The 19,515-nt window shown below is 31.1% G+C and overlaps 1 protein-coding gene and 1 non-coding gene across 2 annotated transcripts; both read left to right on the top strand.

The window, feature by feature from the left end:
• Positions 1-47: 47 nt before the first annotated feature.
• On the top strand, positions 48-154 carry LOC149511372 (small nucleolar RNA R71). The gene has a single exon (XR_016334452.1). It is a non-coding gene; the product is annotated as a small nucleolar RNA R71 (small nucleolar RNA).
• An 8,211-nt stretch (positions 155-8,365) lies between these two features.
• On the top strand, positions 8,366-18,154 carry LOC149511371 (DNA (cytosine-5)-methyltransferase 1B-like). Its single transcript, XM_089755253.1, is given in 15 exon segments — positions 8,366-8,536; positions 10,700-12,212; positions 12,504-12,738; positions 12,740-13,307; positions 13,310-14,016; positions 14,442-14,605; positions 14,750-14,949; positions 15,051-15,162; positions 15,549-15,696; positions 15,822-15,884; positions 15,886-16,020; positions 16,343-16,621; positions 16,718-16,879; positions 17,047-17,265; positions 17,655-18,154. Coding segments are annotated over 14 exon segments (4,650 nt in total). The 5' UTR covers positions 8,366-8,536; positions 10,700-10,701; the 3' UTR covers positions 17,802-18,154.
• Positions 18,155-19,515: the final 1,361 nt, after the last annotated feature.

Raw genomic sequence — 19,515 nt, 5'->3', positions numbered from 1 at the left:
ATGGTGTAAGATCATTGTAAAATATCTAGATTTGTAACCATTGGGGTAGACCATGGTGTGGATACTTCTTTAATAACTCTTTAAATCTTTCCCATGTGTCATATAAGTTTTCACCATCTACTTACATGAATATGGTGATTTCATTCCTTAACTTGGTTGTCTTGACTGATGAAAGAATTTTGTCTATAATTTTTACACCAAGTCATCCCAGGTTGTACTGGAGCTAGATGGTAAAGATGTCAACCAACTTTCACCTTGTCTTTGAGAGAAAAAAGAAAAAGTCCTAATCGAATAGCATCGCCAAAAATACCATTATATATAAATATATCACTTAATTCAAGAAAATTAGAGAGATGAAGGTTAGGGTCATCACATGGTAGCCCTCCAAACTACACAAAAATTTGGACCATTTCCATTATTAAAGGCTTGATTTTGAAGTTGTTTGCTTGAATGATTGGTCTTTGAAATGATGGTTGAAATCTTTCAAAATTGGGGATTACATAATTTCTCAAGGTTCTTTGAGCTTCATTATTTACATTGGCCATTGGTGTTAATGTAAGTGGTACAGATTACTTTTTCCTTTTTCTCCTAAAAGTAATTTCAATTTTTTCATCCACTGGAGCTAAATCCACACTTTTAAATCTACACATGCAAATAAAAAAAGATAATAGCAAATAAAAGAAAAAAATTTAGATTAGAAAAGTTTAGAAAATCCTTATTGATATTAAAAACACTGCTATAATCTCTGGCAATGACACTAAAAACTTGATTGCTTATTTCTACAATATTTGTAAGTGCACAAATCAAGTGATAAAGTGAAAGTATTCAAGTATCATCTTCTAAGGAATTAGCTTATAGCTAAATAGCTCAAAGATTAGGGTAGATTGCAAAACTAAATAAAAATAGATGAGTGAAAACAATGTAGGCTTGTATTTTAACTCCACCAACTGTGACTTGGTAAGCTAGAGATAATAGCCAAAAACTATATCTAAAAGAACAAGAATTGAAATCTTGAAAACAAATAAACTTGTGATTGTCGAAAATAACGAGACATAAAATAAGAATTGCATGAACTAAAACTTAGATTAAAAAAAGTAGGAATGATTGAACTTAAAACTTGTAGGAGAAATATAACATTAGCCAAAACTTGTATAGCATAAAAGAATGAATGTAAATGCTGCATGAAATCAAAAATAGAATAGAAGAAAAGAAAATGATTGTCGAAATGAATGAAGTAGGAAAACAAGAATTGAAATCGAAAGTAATGAAGTACTAATGCTTTAAAGAAAAAGAGATCTTGAAAATAAACATTTCTTAAATTAAAGAAAAAAATTTGAAAAAAAAATTTTGTTATTAGCAAATTTGTCACCTAAACCAATAACTTAAAAATTAAAAGAAAAGAACTAATAACTAAAGAGAAGAAAAGATTGAAAGGTGAGGGATGAGGAATGAGGAATGATGAAATCAAGTGAATGGCCTTCCTATTTATAGGAAGAGGTTCGACCATAAAGATAAAAATTTACAATAGTTTGATTCCTACTCAATTGCTAATGGATTAAACTAATCTTTATCTTTAAAGAGCTTTGCTGAATGTGGTATTTCTATGTTCAAGTTGCCTTCATTGAATAATGCTCTTGATAAGTAATCTAGGCTTTCGATCATGTTAGCTTCAATCTTAATCACATTTTCATCCTAATCAACTAAGGGAGGATTATAAGATGATGAAATTTTATTTCCATCCAAACTCTTTTATTGTATAAGCTAAAGAGTCCTTGGATGAAAACTTCTTTGGCTAATTTTCTTAGTGTCCATGTAGGCTTGAAATTCTTCAAATGGTGCATGTAAACTTTATCTTCTTTTTGAAACTAGATTAATCGAATGGATAAAATCTCAATGATCTTAAATTGCATGAAATTCTTCTTGGGATAAGTGTGGCCGAATATAATGAAGCATGATTGATTCCTAGCACTTACCAAATTCTTCAAATAAGCATTATCTCTTCTTGCATTTTGAATTAACCACATGATCTCCTTTTGTCACATGACAACATGCAAGTGAGAATTTCAAATAATCTTTACTTTAATCTTGCTTTGGCCAAATGAAAAGGTGACTTGGAAGTCTATGTACATGTAAAATTCCTTCTTGGTCGCATGGTTGCACGGCATTAAACCAATAAAGTTCGATTATCCCAGTACATTGTATGGCTGAAACACCCTTGCATCATAGATTGCATGTTTTCCTCATCCAAAGGTTTTAAAACCCTAAAATGCAAGAAAATAACATTAAGGCAACAAAAATTGACCAAAATTTAAATTTTAGCACCAATTTTAACTTGTAAAAATACTATACTTTTAGGTGATATCATTTAATGGCCACTAAATGTGAAAAAAAAAATGCTGTTAAAAACCTATTCCCCTATAGTGATTATAATAAATTAGCAAATATCCAACCTTTGAGAGATTTTTTTAATTTGCAAAATCACTTGTAAAACCTAAAGTTTATTTGGTATCAAGAAGTAAGGTGTTATCTAGAGTATTTTTGTGAGATTTGGTAGAAACTCACTTTGAATTTGAAGCTTTTGTTTTTTTTTTTTTTATCTTAGCCTTGAAATCTAGCTATTTAGAGTTTATACCTTAGTCTTAAAAGATAGAGATTGTAAATGTTGTATCTTAGCCTAGAATTTGTATATACATAAAAAAAAAAAGAAAAATTTGAGGTGAACGAGGCCTAAGCATGATGCATTTAGAGGTTATACCTTAGTCTTAAAAGATAGAGACTATAAATGTTGTCTCTTAGATTAGAATTTGTACATACATAAAAAAAAATTCCTAAGCATGATGCAAGAATTAATAAGATAGCTAAAAGAGGGAAAAAATGTATTAGCTCAAAAGTAATCCAATAAGATGAATTAGATTGACTTTTAAATTTTTCTCAAATTAAATTTTTATGAATATATATAGAAAATAGCAATGTAAGAAATATATGAAAATTAAATCACAACTGAATTTGAAATTAAAAAAGAGAAGAAAGGATAAAGAATGCAAACAAAATAATTTAAAAAGGTTTGGTTTTCCGCTAAAGGTACATATATCCTCTCCTTTAACTTCTTTTGCCAAAAAGTTTAATCCACTATTTCTTTAATTTTACAAATACCTATTGGAATATGGTATTAAGATCATAAAAGTAATTTTTATTAAATTTATAAATTTATTATTTCATTTTTATTAATTATTTTAGAATATGGTATCATTTTATAAAATTTTTGTTAAACCATTTTTTTGAAATTTCCTGTTTTTCATAATTTCGTACTCAATTTTTTTTCAATAATTACATACCCATTTATAAAAAAGGAAAATATATACTTTGAGTTAGAAACAATATATATATATATATATATATAGTGCATTCCAAGTGATTGATACATAATCTTATTGCGTTTAAGGTACAGAGTTTGAAAACTAAATTTCTTTTTCCTAAAAAGAAAGATATTTATTAAATCAAAATAAAATTTATTGAATTTTATATTTTTCATATATTTTTAAACGATCTTTATTTTGTCAACCCAAAATTACATTATATAGATATATATATATATATAATCAATGAATTAAAATTAAAACATTATTTTTAATAATATAATAATTTCAGTTATTAAATATAATATATTGCAAAATAAGATATCCTTGATTGAAATGATATAGATATCATATTGCTTTTGAATTTTAATGTATATTGTAAGTGTTAAAATATTATCAAATTTTGTTGAAAAATTAGATTAGATCAATCGATCAAATAAAAAATTGAAGGCTTATTCAGTTCAATGAAATAATCAAATCGTCTCCATAAAAAACCTATCAATATTCCAATTAAATCAGATTTTTGAACTGATTAAATCAATTTATACTATCCTATTAAAAGAACACCTAAAACCTTATGAAAGTGATAGTTAACCTTATTTTTGTTTGATGGACTTTTGGCTTTGAGGACTTAATGTATGTGGAATTTATAGGTTGAAGTTTTATGCTTTAACTGAAAGAGACCTAGTTGTTTAGTCACTTTAGTTTCAAATGTGATAATTTATTACTTCCAAGATTTAAATGGGAAGACATAAAAGATATCAATGAAGTAAAATGGTGGACTTTTCTATGACTGCAAGAGATTTATAGTTATTATTTTTATTGCTTTTTTTCATAGACGTGTCTCCATCTTTCATTTTTCTTTATGGATGTTTATTTCTTTGGTTTTTCTTTCTTTTCTTTTTTTTATAGCTTTACAAAGAGAGATAAAGAGAATCCAAAAATAAAAGAAATGGAAAACATTATGCGAGAACAGGTGGATTAGCGAGATCATCAATCAATCGGCTCTAAAATCAGTCTAGCACCAATAACTAAAAAGATTGAAGCATGAAAAGAGAGGTAAAGTTTAAGCAATTATTTAAAAAGGTGGACAATATTTATTAGGTTTTAATCCTTTGGACATCAATATATATAAAACAAAAATATATATATATATATATATATATCCCTCTACTCTAAAACATGGCAATGTTTAAAATCCAATTGATTTCAAGAAAATTTTTTCTTTTTTTTTTTTATTTTAAACACACCTTATTATTTAGCTTTATCATCTATTTTGGTTATTAATTTTTTACATCTTACCAAAAAGTGATTGATTATTTATTTTAAATATAAAATTTTGGTTTAATTGTTGCTAATTATTTTTTTAGCATATAATGCTATTTAAAGTTTAATGTTCTTCTTGCTCTTGTATGTTGTAGATTTTTTACAACTTTTATTGGTTTTAGTTGATCAACGATAAGAAAGAAGAGACTTTCAAATTATTTATTGTGATTGAGATAACTTATTGTTAGCATTTTCTTCTCTTGTATCATTTAATAGTTAGTACAGTTTAGTTTTTTATTATGTTTACTTTAAATTTAGTTTTCACTAAATAATACCATATGCCAAGAATCCATACTCTTTTCATGTAATAAGAGTTTTAACTTTTCGTAAGAAACTCCTTTGCATCTTTTTTTATACAATAAAAACTTCATAACATGTATAAAACTCTTACTCTATTTAAATGAAAATAGAATGATCTATAAAAATTAAACCAACTTTAATTGAAAGTACTGGACATGATGTGCTAGTAGCAAACTAGCTTTTATTAAAATTTTGGCTTTAAAAAAAGAAAAACTTTTTTTTAAATAGTAAGATTTGAACTCTTACCCTTTTGATCACTAATTAAAACTTTAACCATTTAATCAATTTTATTTTTTAAAAATCATTTTATAATTTCAAGAATGATTAAGATTTTTTTTTTAATTATTTAGAGTGATGCATCATTTGTTAAACACTTAACTACCTGCATATGTTCTATGTCATATCGAATACTTATTTTTATATATATAATTGAATAGAATCTTATAGAATAGCACCAAATCTTAACAAATCGCATATAAAATATTTAGTGATTTCAAACATAGAATCATTTATACAATTGTCATATGAGAAAAATTTTTATATAAAAAACTAAAATAACAATCCAAATAGCATTTTGCCAATTAAGTAAATTTATTATTTTAACATGTACCATATTTATTCAAGTAACCATATACTTCAATTTTTTAAATCAGTTGCTTATGTTAAAAGTAAAACATAACACGTTATAGTCTCACAATTTTATCCTGATAATGCCTCAAATAGAAATAATTTAAAAATATTATTTTGATGCAATAGAAATCTCATAATTATAAGTCATTAAGATTGTCTTTACAAGACATATTTATTTTATGAGTTTCATGACAACAATATGCCTTAATTAATAAATATCATGCATGATTTGGCACGTATATAATAGTTAATCCGTTATCAATTGAAACATGACCCAAGCACACGTCACGGGAGTTAAACCATGGTGGTTTGGTTGCTATTGAAATGGTTGGTGATGTCTCTAATCCTTCCTTCTTACTATTAAGCTTTACTTGAAAAGTTCCTGAATAGTCGTTGGGATGTGTAAGTAGAGTTGAGAGATTAATAAGCCTAATGAGATTATCTAAACATGTGATTAGATAATCTCATTTATTATTCTATGTGCTTCATTAATTAAGATGGAACCAACAACAATCATAATAAGAAATATCCGTGGGATATTGGCATCAATGTTACAACAGGAAATTTTACACTATGACTAAATAAAAGTCTAATCATAGAAATGTTTGACATTATTGACAAAATATTATTATCATGAATGACTAATTTCAGCTGATGGATAATAGTCTTACCTCATCTAATGGGTGGATAAGAGTAATTTGGCTAGATAATTCCTTCATTTAAAATAGCTATAAATATGAGACATCATCTAAAGTACGAATACAAAAAGATCAGCAACCACTATTGCTCTATTCCACAAGCATTTAAGTTTAAGTATTAGTTAGACTATTTACTCTCCCTTTAATATAGCCAACCATTTCTCCTCTTCCAAACTATCTAACGTGTTGTATTCCAAACATTTCTTCTGCTATGAATTTATTTTGTTCACTATTAGTGGCATTTTCGTTACTCGTCTATTATTTAATTTGTTTTGCATTCCCTGAATAAGGTCTTGTAAATTTTATTCTTCTATGTTTTATAGCCTATACTGTTGCCAGAAACACCAATTTAACCTTGTATCAAGCCACCATCAAAAGGACCTAATATTTTTCAACCATATTTGATCACTTTACATTGAGTTATATTGTGGATTTGCTTAGGACCCGATAGGGAGGTGTTGGGCCAACATTTTTATTTACAGAAACAAACTTACCAATATTTTGAAATATTATTTCGTTGCCATCCACCTCGCTTGTCACATCATGCATGTAAAAAAAAAAAACCTCCCCAATAATATCTTTCAAATGCTTGCTTTAATTTTTTTCAATTCTTGTATCAAATTTTATTCATTCTTCATGTGTATCTCATTATAATAAATTATCAAATATCCAACCCTTGAGAGATAATTTTAGTTTGCAAAATCACTTGTAAAACATAAATTTTATTTGGTATAAAAAAGTACGATATTAGCTTGAGTGTTTTATGAGTTTTAGCAGAAACTCACTATGAATTTAAGGAGCTTTTTTTTTTTTTTTAATCTTAGTCTTAAGAGGTAGGTATCCAAAAATTATATCTAAGTCTTAAAAGATAATGATTGTAAATAATATATCTTAGGCTCCAAAAGATATTTGTAAAATTATGGTCGATATAGCGGTCGATATTACTAATAATGCATGATGGTAGATATTAGTAACCTTTATCCTTTTGGTGCTAACGACCCTTAACGGTCAAATGAGTCTGAAGTTGAACCATCATAATGTAGACCATATGAAGAAGATGTCCACTCATAAAATGATTAAATTCTAATATCCTACGATGTTTTATTTTCATTTGCCTTAATCTATTCTTTACAACATAATATAAAATGTTGCAGATTAGAATATGAGTTTCTTTAACAAAGTGGTTCAAGCCAAGCAATCTCACAATTTTATCAGAATTCTTTATGATGCTGATGGAAATAAGTTAGACTCTTTTAACCAAATGACAAATGAGGCTTTCAACTATTATCAAAATCTTCTTGGCAAGACATATTCCTAAATGAGATTAATACTATTGATATACTCAAAGAAATTTTGCAAGTCATCATTCCACATTTAAAGAGTCTAAACTCCTATCCATTTAATATCCCATGTTGTAATACACTATACAAGTGTATTATTAGAATTTTGGCAACTAAACTTAAATCTTGCCTTCCTTCCATCATTAGTCTTTACCGAAATGCTTTCATTAAAAGAAGAATTTGGTGGAGCATGTTCTCCTTATTCAAGAAATGGTTGCAAGTTGTCAGAAAAAAAGGTTGTCACCTAAATGTGTTACGAAAATTTATTTCAAAGGCATGTCACCTAGATATTTATGCATTATAATTTATATATGTTTTCAAATTATAATTTTAAAAAAATTAATAAAATATATTCACATGCAATGTGCATGATTACATAATATTAATATATATCAAATGAGGGATGTTTTATTAATAGTTAGTCATTAAAAGTTTTTGATTTATAGTTATACTCATAATGCTTTAAAATTTATGACTAAACATTGTTTCATGCATTAAACACGACGGACTTGGATGCATTAACTCATATATCAAATCAAAATTTCTTACAAATTGAAGTTGACAAATAGATTGAAGTTGTGAAAATATGAAAAAATTTAAAGAAATCCAAATGTGTAATAATTAGGAAAAGAGGGGTTTATATTTAATTGTAGTGGTGGAACGTGGCAATCCAGCGAATTTCCTGCCGCTTGCACTTTAAAAGTGGAGCAATCAAACGAAATTCTAAGAATTCAGCGGACAGACGGCAATGGGTAGCCCAAGGGCAAGCCAGAACAGCAAGTTTAAAGCGTTTCCTAAAAAACAAAGATTTGAAGCGCTGAGAAAATCTGGAAAAACAATGGGTATTGAAAGCAAGGAATTCAGAAACCAACAAGGAATCGATGAGGTCAGCATTTGCTGTTTCTTTCTTTTACTGATTTGGTTGCCCTTTTTAAGCGTTACTTCCTCTATTTTCTGTCTCTCTTTTCTCTAATCTGCATTTATAAATAGAGAGAAGAGAGACTGATTTCATAGATTCTCATTTTGTTTTTAAATACTATTAATTTGAATTTGGAGGTATAATCAATTTGCTTTTCATGCTTCAATTACTACATATATTATTGCAAATTTACATTTTTTTCTTACATTGGTTTATTTTATTATTGTTTTAATCAACCATTTTATTTTAAAAGAATGAAGATATGTTGTTTGTTAGGGCATCAAATTAAGTCAATAATAATTTGCAATAAAAGGTTTCATGTTCAATCTCATATCTCTCATAAATATAACTTTTTGGCTAATCATTCATGCTTTCAATTTTTCTATATGCTATGTAATAGTTCATGTGTTCATATCTAGGTATGCTTTAGTCTATTTTTTAAGATTACGTAATTGAATTCATATATATATATACACATATATATCTACAATTCTTAGTTTTAATATCTCTCTTCAACATATTGTTTGGAATATTTAGGCCTGGTTGAGTTATGTTTGATGGTTCACTGTAAGAATACATAGTTGTTTCATAGTTTGTCTTCTTCCCCTGCCTCATAAAGAATCTGCAAAGAGATTAGCACTGGTCATTAGAAACTATGCATCGGAAAAAATATTTTTATCAGTTGCCTTCGTATTAATTTGTGCTTAAACATAAAGCCATACTGTACGAAGGGATTTTAGTTTCTTTATTGTATAGCGAGTTTATTGGCAGTCTTATGCAGGGTAATACCACATATATGTAATCTCATAAATTTTACTGCAACTAAAACATTTTTCTAGCATCAATAATCAATCAATGTAAGACTTTTTTTATTTTATAAAGTTGAGGGTTAAATTTGTATTGGAATTGAATTTAATATATATGTCTCATAAGATTTCTTAGTGGATAAACCATGCCAAGGAAGAATGGGAGTACATTTTCATAGCATGTAGTTTCTACTTCCTGCATGTTCTTTTCTTTTATACCCGCCTGTTTTACTTTCAACTTTTATGCTTGCCCTGATCTAGTGTTTTACCATGTTAGAAAGCAATTAGAAAGATCTAGACAATACAATAATTTAGGGAAGCTCAACTTTTATGCTTGTCTGATCTAGTTTTGTACCATATTATAAAGCAATTAGCAAGATCTATATAATTCAATAATTAAGGGAAACTCACTTATGTTACAAAGTAAAAGCTAGTAATATTAATTATCCTTAATTAATTAGCATCATTATCTTGGTTAATTAATTCCTTCGAGACCATTTCTCATAGTGTAGTAATACATAACGGCCATGGACTTTGCTTCTTTTTTCATCAACTCCAATGTTTGTACGTGCATGCAACCATGCAGGCATTAAGGTTTGTGAATTATTTCATAAATTGTTGCCTTTAAATTTTTGGATAACCAACTTGGGCACCTTGATGCATGTTCTCTGAACTGCTTACTATTTGATATTGAACATCTAGTATGATGGACAACTTTGAATTTGTAATCTAGTTTTTACAACCTTTTGGGGTTTGAAATTCATTATTTGTCATGAACTGATAGTTGAAAAGCTTCACATTTACAATGTTGCCTTTTAGACTAGCTAGCCATCTTTACTCATTCTTATTTCTACATTAGTATTTTAAACATTCTGTATGCATTATTAAAGCAGCATGTCCTAGCTTTTATGGGAATCGTTACAAGTAAAAGTCATATCCTTCCTTTAGATTAATGGATTGCTCTTTGAAGAGTTCTTTTGACATGATTATTATCCACTACATATTGTGGTTGCATACTTTGCAATGTTTAGCATTCCATTTCTTAGGCTAGGAAGGAGTTATGATAGGCTCCAATTACATTATCATGCATTATAACTGCCGGGCTGTTAGCAGAATAGAAGCTAATATCCCGGAGGCTTTCCACTATTTCCAGTTTTATGGTGTTCTAATTAATCGGTGCATAATTGCTGATTTAGTTTCTCATCTTGGTATATAATCCAGAATCTGCTCAATTACTTTTCCATCTATTTCTGCAGTTTCATTAATTTATGTTTTTGTGACTAACATGTGTTGTCTTCCTACTCCTCTGACTGGATAATTCTAGGGATGGAGAAAGAGACTGATGGTAAAACAAATTCTTCAAACTCTATTGCCAATAACTCAGATTTCAAACCGTCAGCTGTCGGTAAGCCAAAGCAGAAAAGAGATAGTTCTGAGAATCCTGATAAGGCATCTGGTTCTCGGAAAATGCCAAGGCGAGCAGCTGCATGCTCAGATTTTAAGGAAAAGTCAGTTCACTTTTCAGACAAAACGTTTCTTGTTGAGTCGAAAAGGGTTAACCTTGTGGAAAATGAGATTATAGCCATAGGCATGACTGCTGGAAAGGTCGATTCCGGTCGACCTAACAGGAGGTTGACAGATTTTATATTCCATGACGCTGATCAAAACCCACAGCCAGTTGAGATACTTGAATTTAAAGACTTATTTATATCTGGAAGTATTCTTCCACTGGAAGAAAGTTCTGAAAAAGGGATGCAAAGGGGTTTTCAATGCAAAAGTTTTGGAAGGATTGAATCTTGGGCAATATCAGGTTATGAAGATGGCTTTCCAGTCATTTGGGTTTCCACTGATTTGGCAGATTATGATTGTTTGAAGCCTGCAAATAGCTACAGAGGAACATATAATCTGTTCTTTGAAAAGGCTCGTGCTTGTGTGGAGGTTTACAAAAAATTATCAAGGAGTAGCGGAGGGAAACCTGATCTGAGTATTGATGAACTGCTTGCAGGGGTTGTCCGTTCCATGAGTGGTACCAAGAATTTTCCTCCTGGGACATCTATTAAAGATTTCATCATTTCTCAAGGTGAGTTTATATATAATCAACTCATTGGCTTGGATGAGACATCCAAGAAAAATGATCAGATCTTTAGGGATTTGCACATGCTAGCTGCCCTTCGTGGTGATAGTAAGAAGCATGAAAGTTTTGTGTCTTAAAGAGTAACTACATCAGACAGGGTGCTGAATACAAGTTTGAAAATTTGTGATGGCAAGCAAAGGGTGCCATCTAGTTCATCTGCTTGTCGGACTGAAGAAGATCAGGATATAAAATTGGCCAAGTTGCTGCAGGAAGAAGAGTACTGGCAATCAATGAAGCCCAAAAAAAATTGGCGACCTGTTGCTTCATTGGGAAAGTACTATACTAAAATAAATGAAGATGAGATTGCTGATGATTATCCTCTTCCTGCATACTACGAGAGTGGTATCCAAGAAACTGATGAGTATGTTATCTTTGACAATGATATGGACACAAACAATCCTGAAGACCTTCCTCATAACATGCTGCACAATTGGTCACTGTGCAACTCGGACTCCCGGATGATTTCTTTGGAGCTCCTTCCAATGAAATCTTGTGCTGATATTGATGTCACGATTTATGGGTCTGGGATTATGACAGCTGATGATGGAAGTGGCTTTTATCTTGATGCTGATCCTAGGCAGTCTACTTCTACTGGATTTCAGAATGTGGAAGGGATTCCAATTTATTTGAGTGCAGTAAAGGAATGGATGATTGAAGTTGGAGCCTCAATGGTTTCTGTATCAATTCGAACAGATATGTCCTGGTACTTTACATCTAATCTCGAAAAGGAAACCTAAAACTAAAGCTAATAATAAGCTTCTAAAGAGTACAAGAATTTTTAACTCTAAATTGCTGTTTCTTTCTCTTCTTTTCTGTTTTCTGCAAGTAAATTCTCCATAGAGTATGCTTCGTGTAGCATTTACCTTCATCTCTTTGTCTAAATTCTGAGCAAGGAAATCTGCCGTTGTTAAATGCATTTACCTTCATTTAATCTTTGCTTTGAAAATTCACTGGATGGTTAAATGCTTATTATTTCCGTTTCTATTCTTGTCAGGTATAGGCTTGGAGAGCCTTCAAAACATTATGCGCAATGGTACGAACCAGTTCTAAAAACAGCCAGGCTTGCAGTCAGTATTATCACTATGTTAAAGGAGCAAAACCGAGTGGCTCGCCTCTCTTTTAGGGATGTTATCCGCAGAATTTCTGAAAATCAGAAAGATCACCCTGCTTTCATATCCTCCAATCAAGCTGCTGTAGAAAGATATGTAGTGGTCCATGGACAGATTTTATTTGCAGCAATTTATGGAATTTCCTGACGATACTATCAGGAAGTGTGCCTTTGTGACTAGTCTTCAGGAAAGAATGGAGGAAAAGCATCATACAAAATGGTTGGTAAAGAAAAAGGTGGTGCTGAAGAAGGAAGTGAACATGAACCCAAGAGCTGCAATGCAGCTTGTGGAATCCAAAAGGAAGGCTATGCCAGCGACTACCACAAAACTGATAAACAGGATATGGCAAGAATACTACTCAAACTACTTACCTGAATTAAAGGAGATGGATACTTATGCAGTGAAAGTGGATGATGAAATTGACGATGAAAAAGAAGAAAATGGAGAAGAAGATTTTAAAGATGTTGAAGAGGAAAAGATGCTAGTTGATACAAAAAATGAAAAACCTCATTTGGCTGCAATGTCAAGAAAATTACTCTGTTTGAATGACAATGTTAAATGGGACGGTGAAATGGTGGGGAGGACGCCTAATGGTGAGACTCTTTATAAACGGGCTTATATTCGTCAGGTTTTAGTTACAGTAGGTAGTTTTGTTCTTTTGGAAACTATTGGACCTGCTAAATTGCCTTCTCATATTTTATTGAGTATATGTATGAAAAAGAAGATGGAAGAAAAATTGTTCATGGTAGGTTGATGGTGAGAGGAGTTCAAACTGTTCTTGGCAACATTTCCAGTTCAAGGGAGGTCTTTTTAACCCATGATTGCTTGGATTTTGAACTGGAAGATGTTAAAGAAGCTGTGCTAGCTGAAATCCGACTGCGCCCTTGGGGATATCAGCATCGCAAAGATAATGCCAACAAGGATAAGGCTGGCAGAGATAGGGCTGACGAGAGAAAAAGGAAAGGCTTGCCCATGGAATATTATTGTAGAAGCCTGTATTGGCCTGAAAGAGGAGCCTTCTTTCGGCTTCCATTTCCTATGGGCCTTGGAACCGGGGTCTGCAGTTCTTGTTCATTGAAGGAAACTCAAAGGGAGAAGGAAACCTTCAAGATAAATTTTCCAAGGAATGGTTTTACATTTAGGGGCATTGAGTATTACATTCATGATTATGTTTACCTAGCACCACTGTATCTTGAAACTGATGGAAAGGAACGGAAAACATTTAGGGGTACAAGAAACATAGGGTTAAAACCTTATGTTGTTTGCCAGTTGGTAGAGATTAAGGTTTCTACTGGTTGCAAACAAGCTAACCCTGAATCTGAAAATGTTAAAGTTAGGCGATTTTTTAGACCAGAGGACATTTCAGTGGAGAATGCCTACAATTCTGATATTCGAGAAGTAAGTCATATTTTATAAGTTGCTTTAAAACAATTACTTGCATTTAAACCACTGTTTAAAAAAAAAAATCCTAAGTCTCCTAGATTGATATGGAGAGTTGCAGAGTCGACCACAGGATAATGTTATGCGAAAGGGTTTTATCCCAGGTCTCTGCTATTGCATTGTATAATATTTGCAATCAATCGGCTGGCATTCAATCACCTTCTATCTTGTTGCGCACCCACGAAACTTGTTTATGTTTTTAAGTTGAAGGAGTGGTGCTTTTGGGGATTTATGTTTTCAATTCTAAGACATTTGATCTTTAGTTTGACCTGTCTTCATTATGTTGTCATTAAACTCTTTGTTTGGTTTCTTTCTTATTTTTCTGTTACACCTAAATGTCATCCATGTTCTACCTAATTGCATCTTGTAATTGAATTTTTCAGGTTTATTACAGTGAGCTAACATTGGTAGTTCCAATTGTGGCTATAGAAGGGAAGTGTGAGGTTAGGAAGAAACATGATCTTCCACCTTTGGATGGCCCTGTAATATTTGACCATGTCTTCTTTTGCGACCATTTTTATGATCCTGATAAGGGATCTATCAAGCAGGTAGCTTTTGTATCTCTACTTGTCTTATGATATATTCAAATTGTTTTTACAACCTTATCATTGATACCACAAGACATTTGTTTCCTGCTTGTTCTGGATAATCTGCATCTTCCTCTGATGATGAATTATCCTTTTTATGGCCTGTTGCCAACTAATATCAAACTTAATTCATCTAAAGAAAGGGTGGTTGATGATGCTGCATATAGAAAGAAAAAGGGAAAGTGTAAAGAAGGAGAAACTGAGTCCAGTGACATTGACAACCAGAAAGATGTTTTGAATTGCCTTGCTACCCTAGATATTTTTGCTGGTTGTGGTGGCTTGTCAGAAGGTTTACAGAAAGCAGGTAACTATTTTCAGTTATGCTTCCACCATCAACCAATTATAGCGCAAGTTTTTATTATAAAGTATAGATTTACTGTTGATTCTCTCACTAAATGCTTATAGGTGTGTCACACACGAAGTGGGCAATTGAATATGAAGAGCCTGCTGGAGAAGCATTTAAACTTAACCATCCAGAGGCTATGGTGTTTGTTGAGAACTGCAATGTGATTTTAAGGTTGTTGCTTTCAGCGGGTTATGTTTTTCCTAAATTAGAGCTGACTGCTGAGTCACAATAACAATGACTCTTCTTATTAACTGGGATGTGTTTTAGAGACATGCTTGCTGAAATTGTATTATGGACCTTAAGGTCATTCCATGTCCTATTTTAAATTAGTGTCAAGGGACAGTTAACATTCTATTTCTGAGGTCCCTTAGATTAACATCCATTCTCACCACACTTCTCTTAATAGGATTTTGCGTGAAAGACATGATGCAATCACTGACATTGTACTTTTATCTATTTAACTTTTTCACATTTGTAAATTATTTACTTTTAAAAAGGGCAAGGAGACAAGTTCTCTTTTCTCTCATTTCATTGGTAGTTAATGGGTTGATATGCAGGGCTATCATGTCAGAACATGGGGATGCAGATGACTGTATAGCAACTCCAGAAGCAGCCGAGTTAGCAGCAAAACTTGATAACGAGAAAATTAGTAATCTGCCTCATCCAGGACAAGTAGAATTTATCAATGGAGGGCCCCCTTGTCAGGTATATCTTAAATGTCACCTCTAGTCTTTTAGCATCTGATTTTGAAACTATTGTAATGATGCACAAAGGAGCTAATTAATTTTCTATCTGAGGCCATAATTATTTAATATTTTTTCTTATTACAGGGATTTTCTGGGATGAATAGGTTCAATCAGAGCACATGGAGTAAGGTCCAGTGTGAGATGATCTTTGTCATTCTTATCTTTTGCTGATTACTTTTGCCCAAGTTTTTTCCTTTTGGAGAACGTGAGGAATTTTGTATCATTCAATGAGGGGCAAACATTTCGGTTAACTTTAGCTTCACTGCTTGAGATGGGTTATCAGGTAGGTGGTTTTTCTTTTTTTTTAAAACCTTTTACTGTAGTAGGAGTTAAGCTTCCAGAAGTGAAATTATGGATGATTCTGCAAGGCACCATCCTGTTACCAATAGTTTAGATGACATATTGGAGATTTCAATTCCTTTTGCTTCAGTAACAATAAAAGTTTGGTAAAACTGAAAATGGGTCATCAGGTGTCGCTAAGTATTAGGCCTGACAGGTGTTATGTGCATTCATACGAAATGAACTTGTTGCTTCTGTTGTATTGGAGAAGAGAAGAAAAGTTTTAACCTGCTGACTGGTATATTTGTTTCTTAAAACTGTTATAGGTGAGGTTTGGTGTTTTGGAAGCTGGAGGATATGGTGTTTCTCAGTCTCGCAAACGTGCATTTATATGGGCAGCTTCTCCTGAGGAAACACTCCCTGAATGGCCTGAACCAATGCATGTATTTGCTGGTTCTGAGCTTAAGTTCACCTTATCTGGAAATTCCCAATATGCTGCTGTTCAAAGTACTGCAAATGGAGCGCCATTCCATGCAATAACTGTTAGAGATGCAATTGGGGAGCTTCCAGCTGTTGGAAATGGGGCTTCCATAGCAACTATGGAGGTAGGATTATATTGAAAACATCTGATGTAAATTTTATCTTTTTTATAACTCCACCATACTCGGTCTCTAACTATATTTTATATTTTTATTGCTCAGTACAAAAGTGATCCTGTATCTTGGTTTCAAAAGAACATCCGTAGGAATACGTTGGTGTTGGCTGATCATATTTCCAAGGAAATGAATGAGTTAAATTTGATCCGATGTCAGAGAATCCCAAGACGACCAGGTGCTGATTGGCGTGACCTCCCAGAAGAAAAGGTTTATGCTTTAGCTAAACTCCAATTAAGTTTACAGAATAATGTTCTATAATTTTAAAGAAAAATGTACTATGACGACCATTTAGCATATTGTGGTTATGTTTTCCAATTTTCATATTTCCTGCAAAACTTATTGGTTCTGTACTTATTTCGCTATTTGTGCTGTAGGTTCAGTTGTCCAATGGACAAACAGCTGATTTAATACCTTGGTGCTTGCCAAACACAGCCAAAAGACATAATCAATGGAAGGGCATTTTTGGGAGGCTGGACTGGGAAGGAAACTTCCCGACTTCTGTGACAGATCCTCAACCTATGGGGAAAGTCGGGATGTGCTTTCATCCTGATCAGGATAGAATAATAACAGTACGAGAATGTGCTCGTTCCCAAGTAAGTCTGCTCCTGGAACTTTCTTTTTATTGTAACATCTTTGGATGAGTAAAGTTTAGGAATTAGTTTCCAAATAATGAGTTAGAATACAATAGTTTACAACTAATTGTAACATCTGCAATAATTAGAAAATCCAAAGAGCGATTAGTACTTGCGAGGGCTGAGCGAGACAGCTCTCATTACACTTTATTCTAATTGTTACCTAAGATAGATGGGGAATTAATTGCAACTTTTGTGGTGCAACTGACTGATCTTTTCAAAACAATTAATGTAAAAATTTAGTATATTTTGCAAGTTGCACTTGTATGTGTACGTGGTTCAAAAAGTCTTCTTGTATTGTCAACTTCAGGTGAGTGGTGACTAAACATTGCTTTGCCTTGCACATACAGGGATTCCCTGATAGTTATAAATTTGCTGGTAACATCCAACACAAGCATAGGCAAATTGGGAATGCTGTGCCTCCTCCTTTGGCTTTTGCATTGGGAAGAAAGCTCAAGGAAGCAATAGAGACAAATGCTCAATCTAAAGGCCATTAATCAAGTATACACTGTATACTAAATCTCAATATCTTAAATTCTCCTTTCCTTTTTATTTTTTGGGTAAGCAGTCAAAGGAGTTCTGCAGTCAAATATCTGGTCTGGTTTTTTTATACATAACAGGCTGCGGCATAGGAGAAAAAATTGCAGTTGTTAGGATTTAACCTTTAACTCTATTGTATGTCACCTTTTAAGAATAATTGTGTAAGTTAACTGAATTAAATTTTAGATTTAGCATTCCATTGTTATTGCTAAATCACAATATTAGGCTGAGAATTTTTCTTTTCTTTTTTTTTTATGGAATAAATATGTAAAAAATAAATTTTAAATCCAATAAAAAAAATTGAACTGGCACAATTTGTTTCATATCAGATTGATTTAAAAAAAAAAATCAATTTGAATTCAGATTGAATTTTGAAAATTTATAATACTTTATATTAATTGAAATGATAAAATCAAATCGAACTGTTATCACTCCTATAACCTTAGGTGTTATCACTACTATAACCTTGGGTGGATTCTTCATAGTCAACATTTAATGCCTTATTTTATAGATTTCTTTAAAAAAAAACATTATTTATAAAATATTCTTTATAAATATCCTCCACAATAGATACTTTTAACATTTTAATATAGTTATTTTTCAAGTTTACATAAAAATTTAAAATTCGTCTTCTCTAAAATAAAAAGATTAGTATAATTAAATATATTTATAAAGTGTGAAAATTTCTTTTTATAGAATAATTTACTCATAGTGTTCTTAACTATATATATATATATGTAAGCATGTATGTATGTATATATGTATGCACAGACAAGTGTGTGTGCTTATTTACATTCTCATGTGTACATGTTATTTGGTTTGACCTTTTCTGTGTATAAATCATAGTTCTGTTATTGATAAAGGGTAAGTGAAAGATGGATCTTTTAGCTTGGTAGGTAACCATTTATAAATATAATAATATAAAGGATAAAAGTTAATCTCTCAACATGTCACATCAACATCTATATGAAAATTTTAGGTTTTTTAAAAATAAAATACATTTTAAAGCTTTACAATCCACATATAAATATATAAATTAAAATCACGTTGTTTAATTTCATTGTGAAAAATGGATTATGATCCCAATGAAAAGAACTTTTGGTTTGTTGCTTTCTTTTCTTCTTTGATTTTTTTATATTATTTTATTATCAATTTCAATCTCTTGCTTTTTGGGTTCACTTGTGATTTGACCTATTATTTTTTACTTTTATAATTTTTTTTCTTTATATTGATTTACCTCTTATTTGCCTTTTCATTTTTCTTTTCTCTTTGTGAGTTTTGAAGTTTGTTTTTTTTCTTTTGATTTTTTGTTATTTTTAATAATTTGATCACTTTTGTTTTTCTCACCATCATATGCGTTTTGAAATAAAATGTTGGTTATTTATTGAAAACCAATCTAAACTAAATTTCAATATTTAAATCCAAATCGAATTGAAAAGAATTGATTCAATCTGAATACTATGGTTTCGAATTTAATTTTGATTTTCTTAATTTTTTCCCTCAACCATACCTGTCATGTGTCAAATATTTCAAATCTTCACAAACTCTACTTTTATATATTGTTATAAATAGATAGATAGATAGAACATATAAGTGTTAAAATATTATCAATTTTGTTGAAAAGTTAGACAAATCAATCGATTGAATAAAAAATCAAAGGCTTAGTTAGTT

Source organism: Durio zibethinus, chromosome 26 (assembly GCF_047325235.1).
Source record: "Durio zibethinus cultivar Kanyao isolate XHJ-2024 chromosome 26, ASM4732523v1, whole genome shotgun sequence".
Lineage (NCBI taxonomy): Eukaryota > Viridiplantae > Streptophyta > Magnoliopsida > Malvales > Malvaceae > Durio > Durio zibethinus.
The sequence above is the reverse complement of the archived record's forward strand: the minus strand, read 5'-3'. Positions and strand labels throughout refer to the sequence as shown.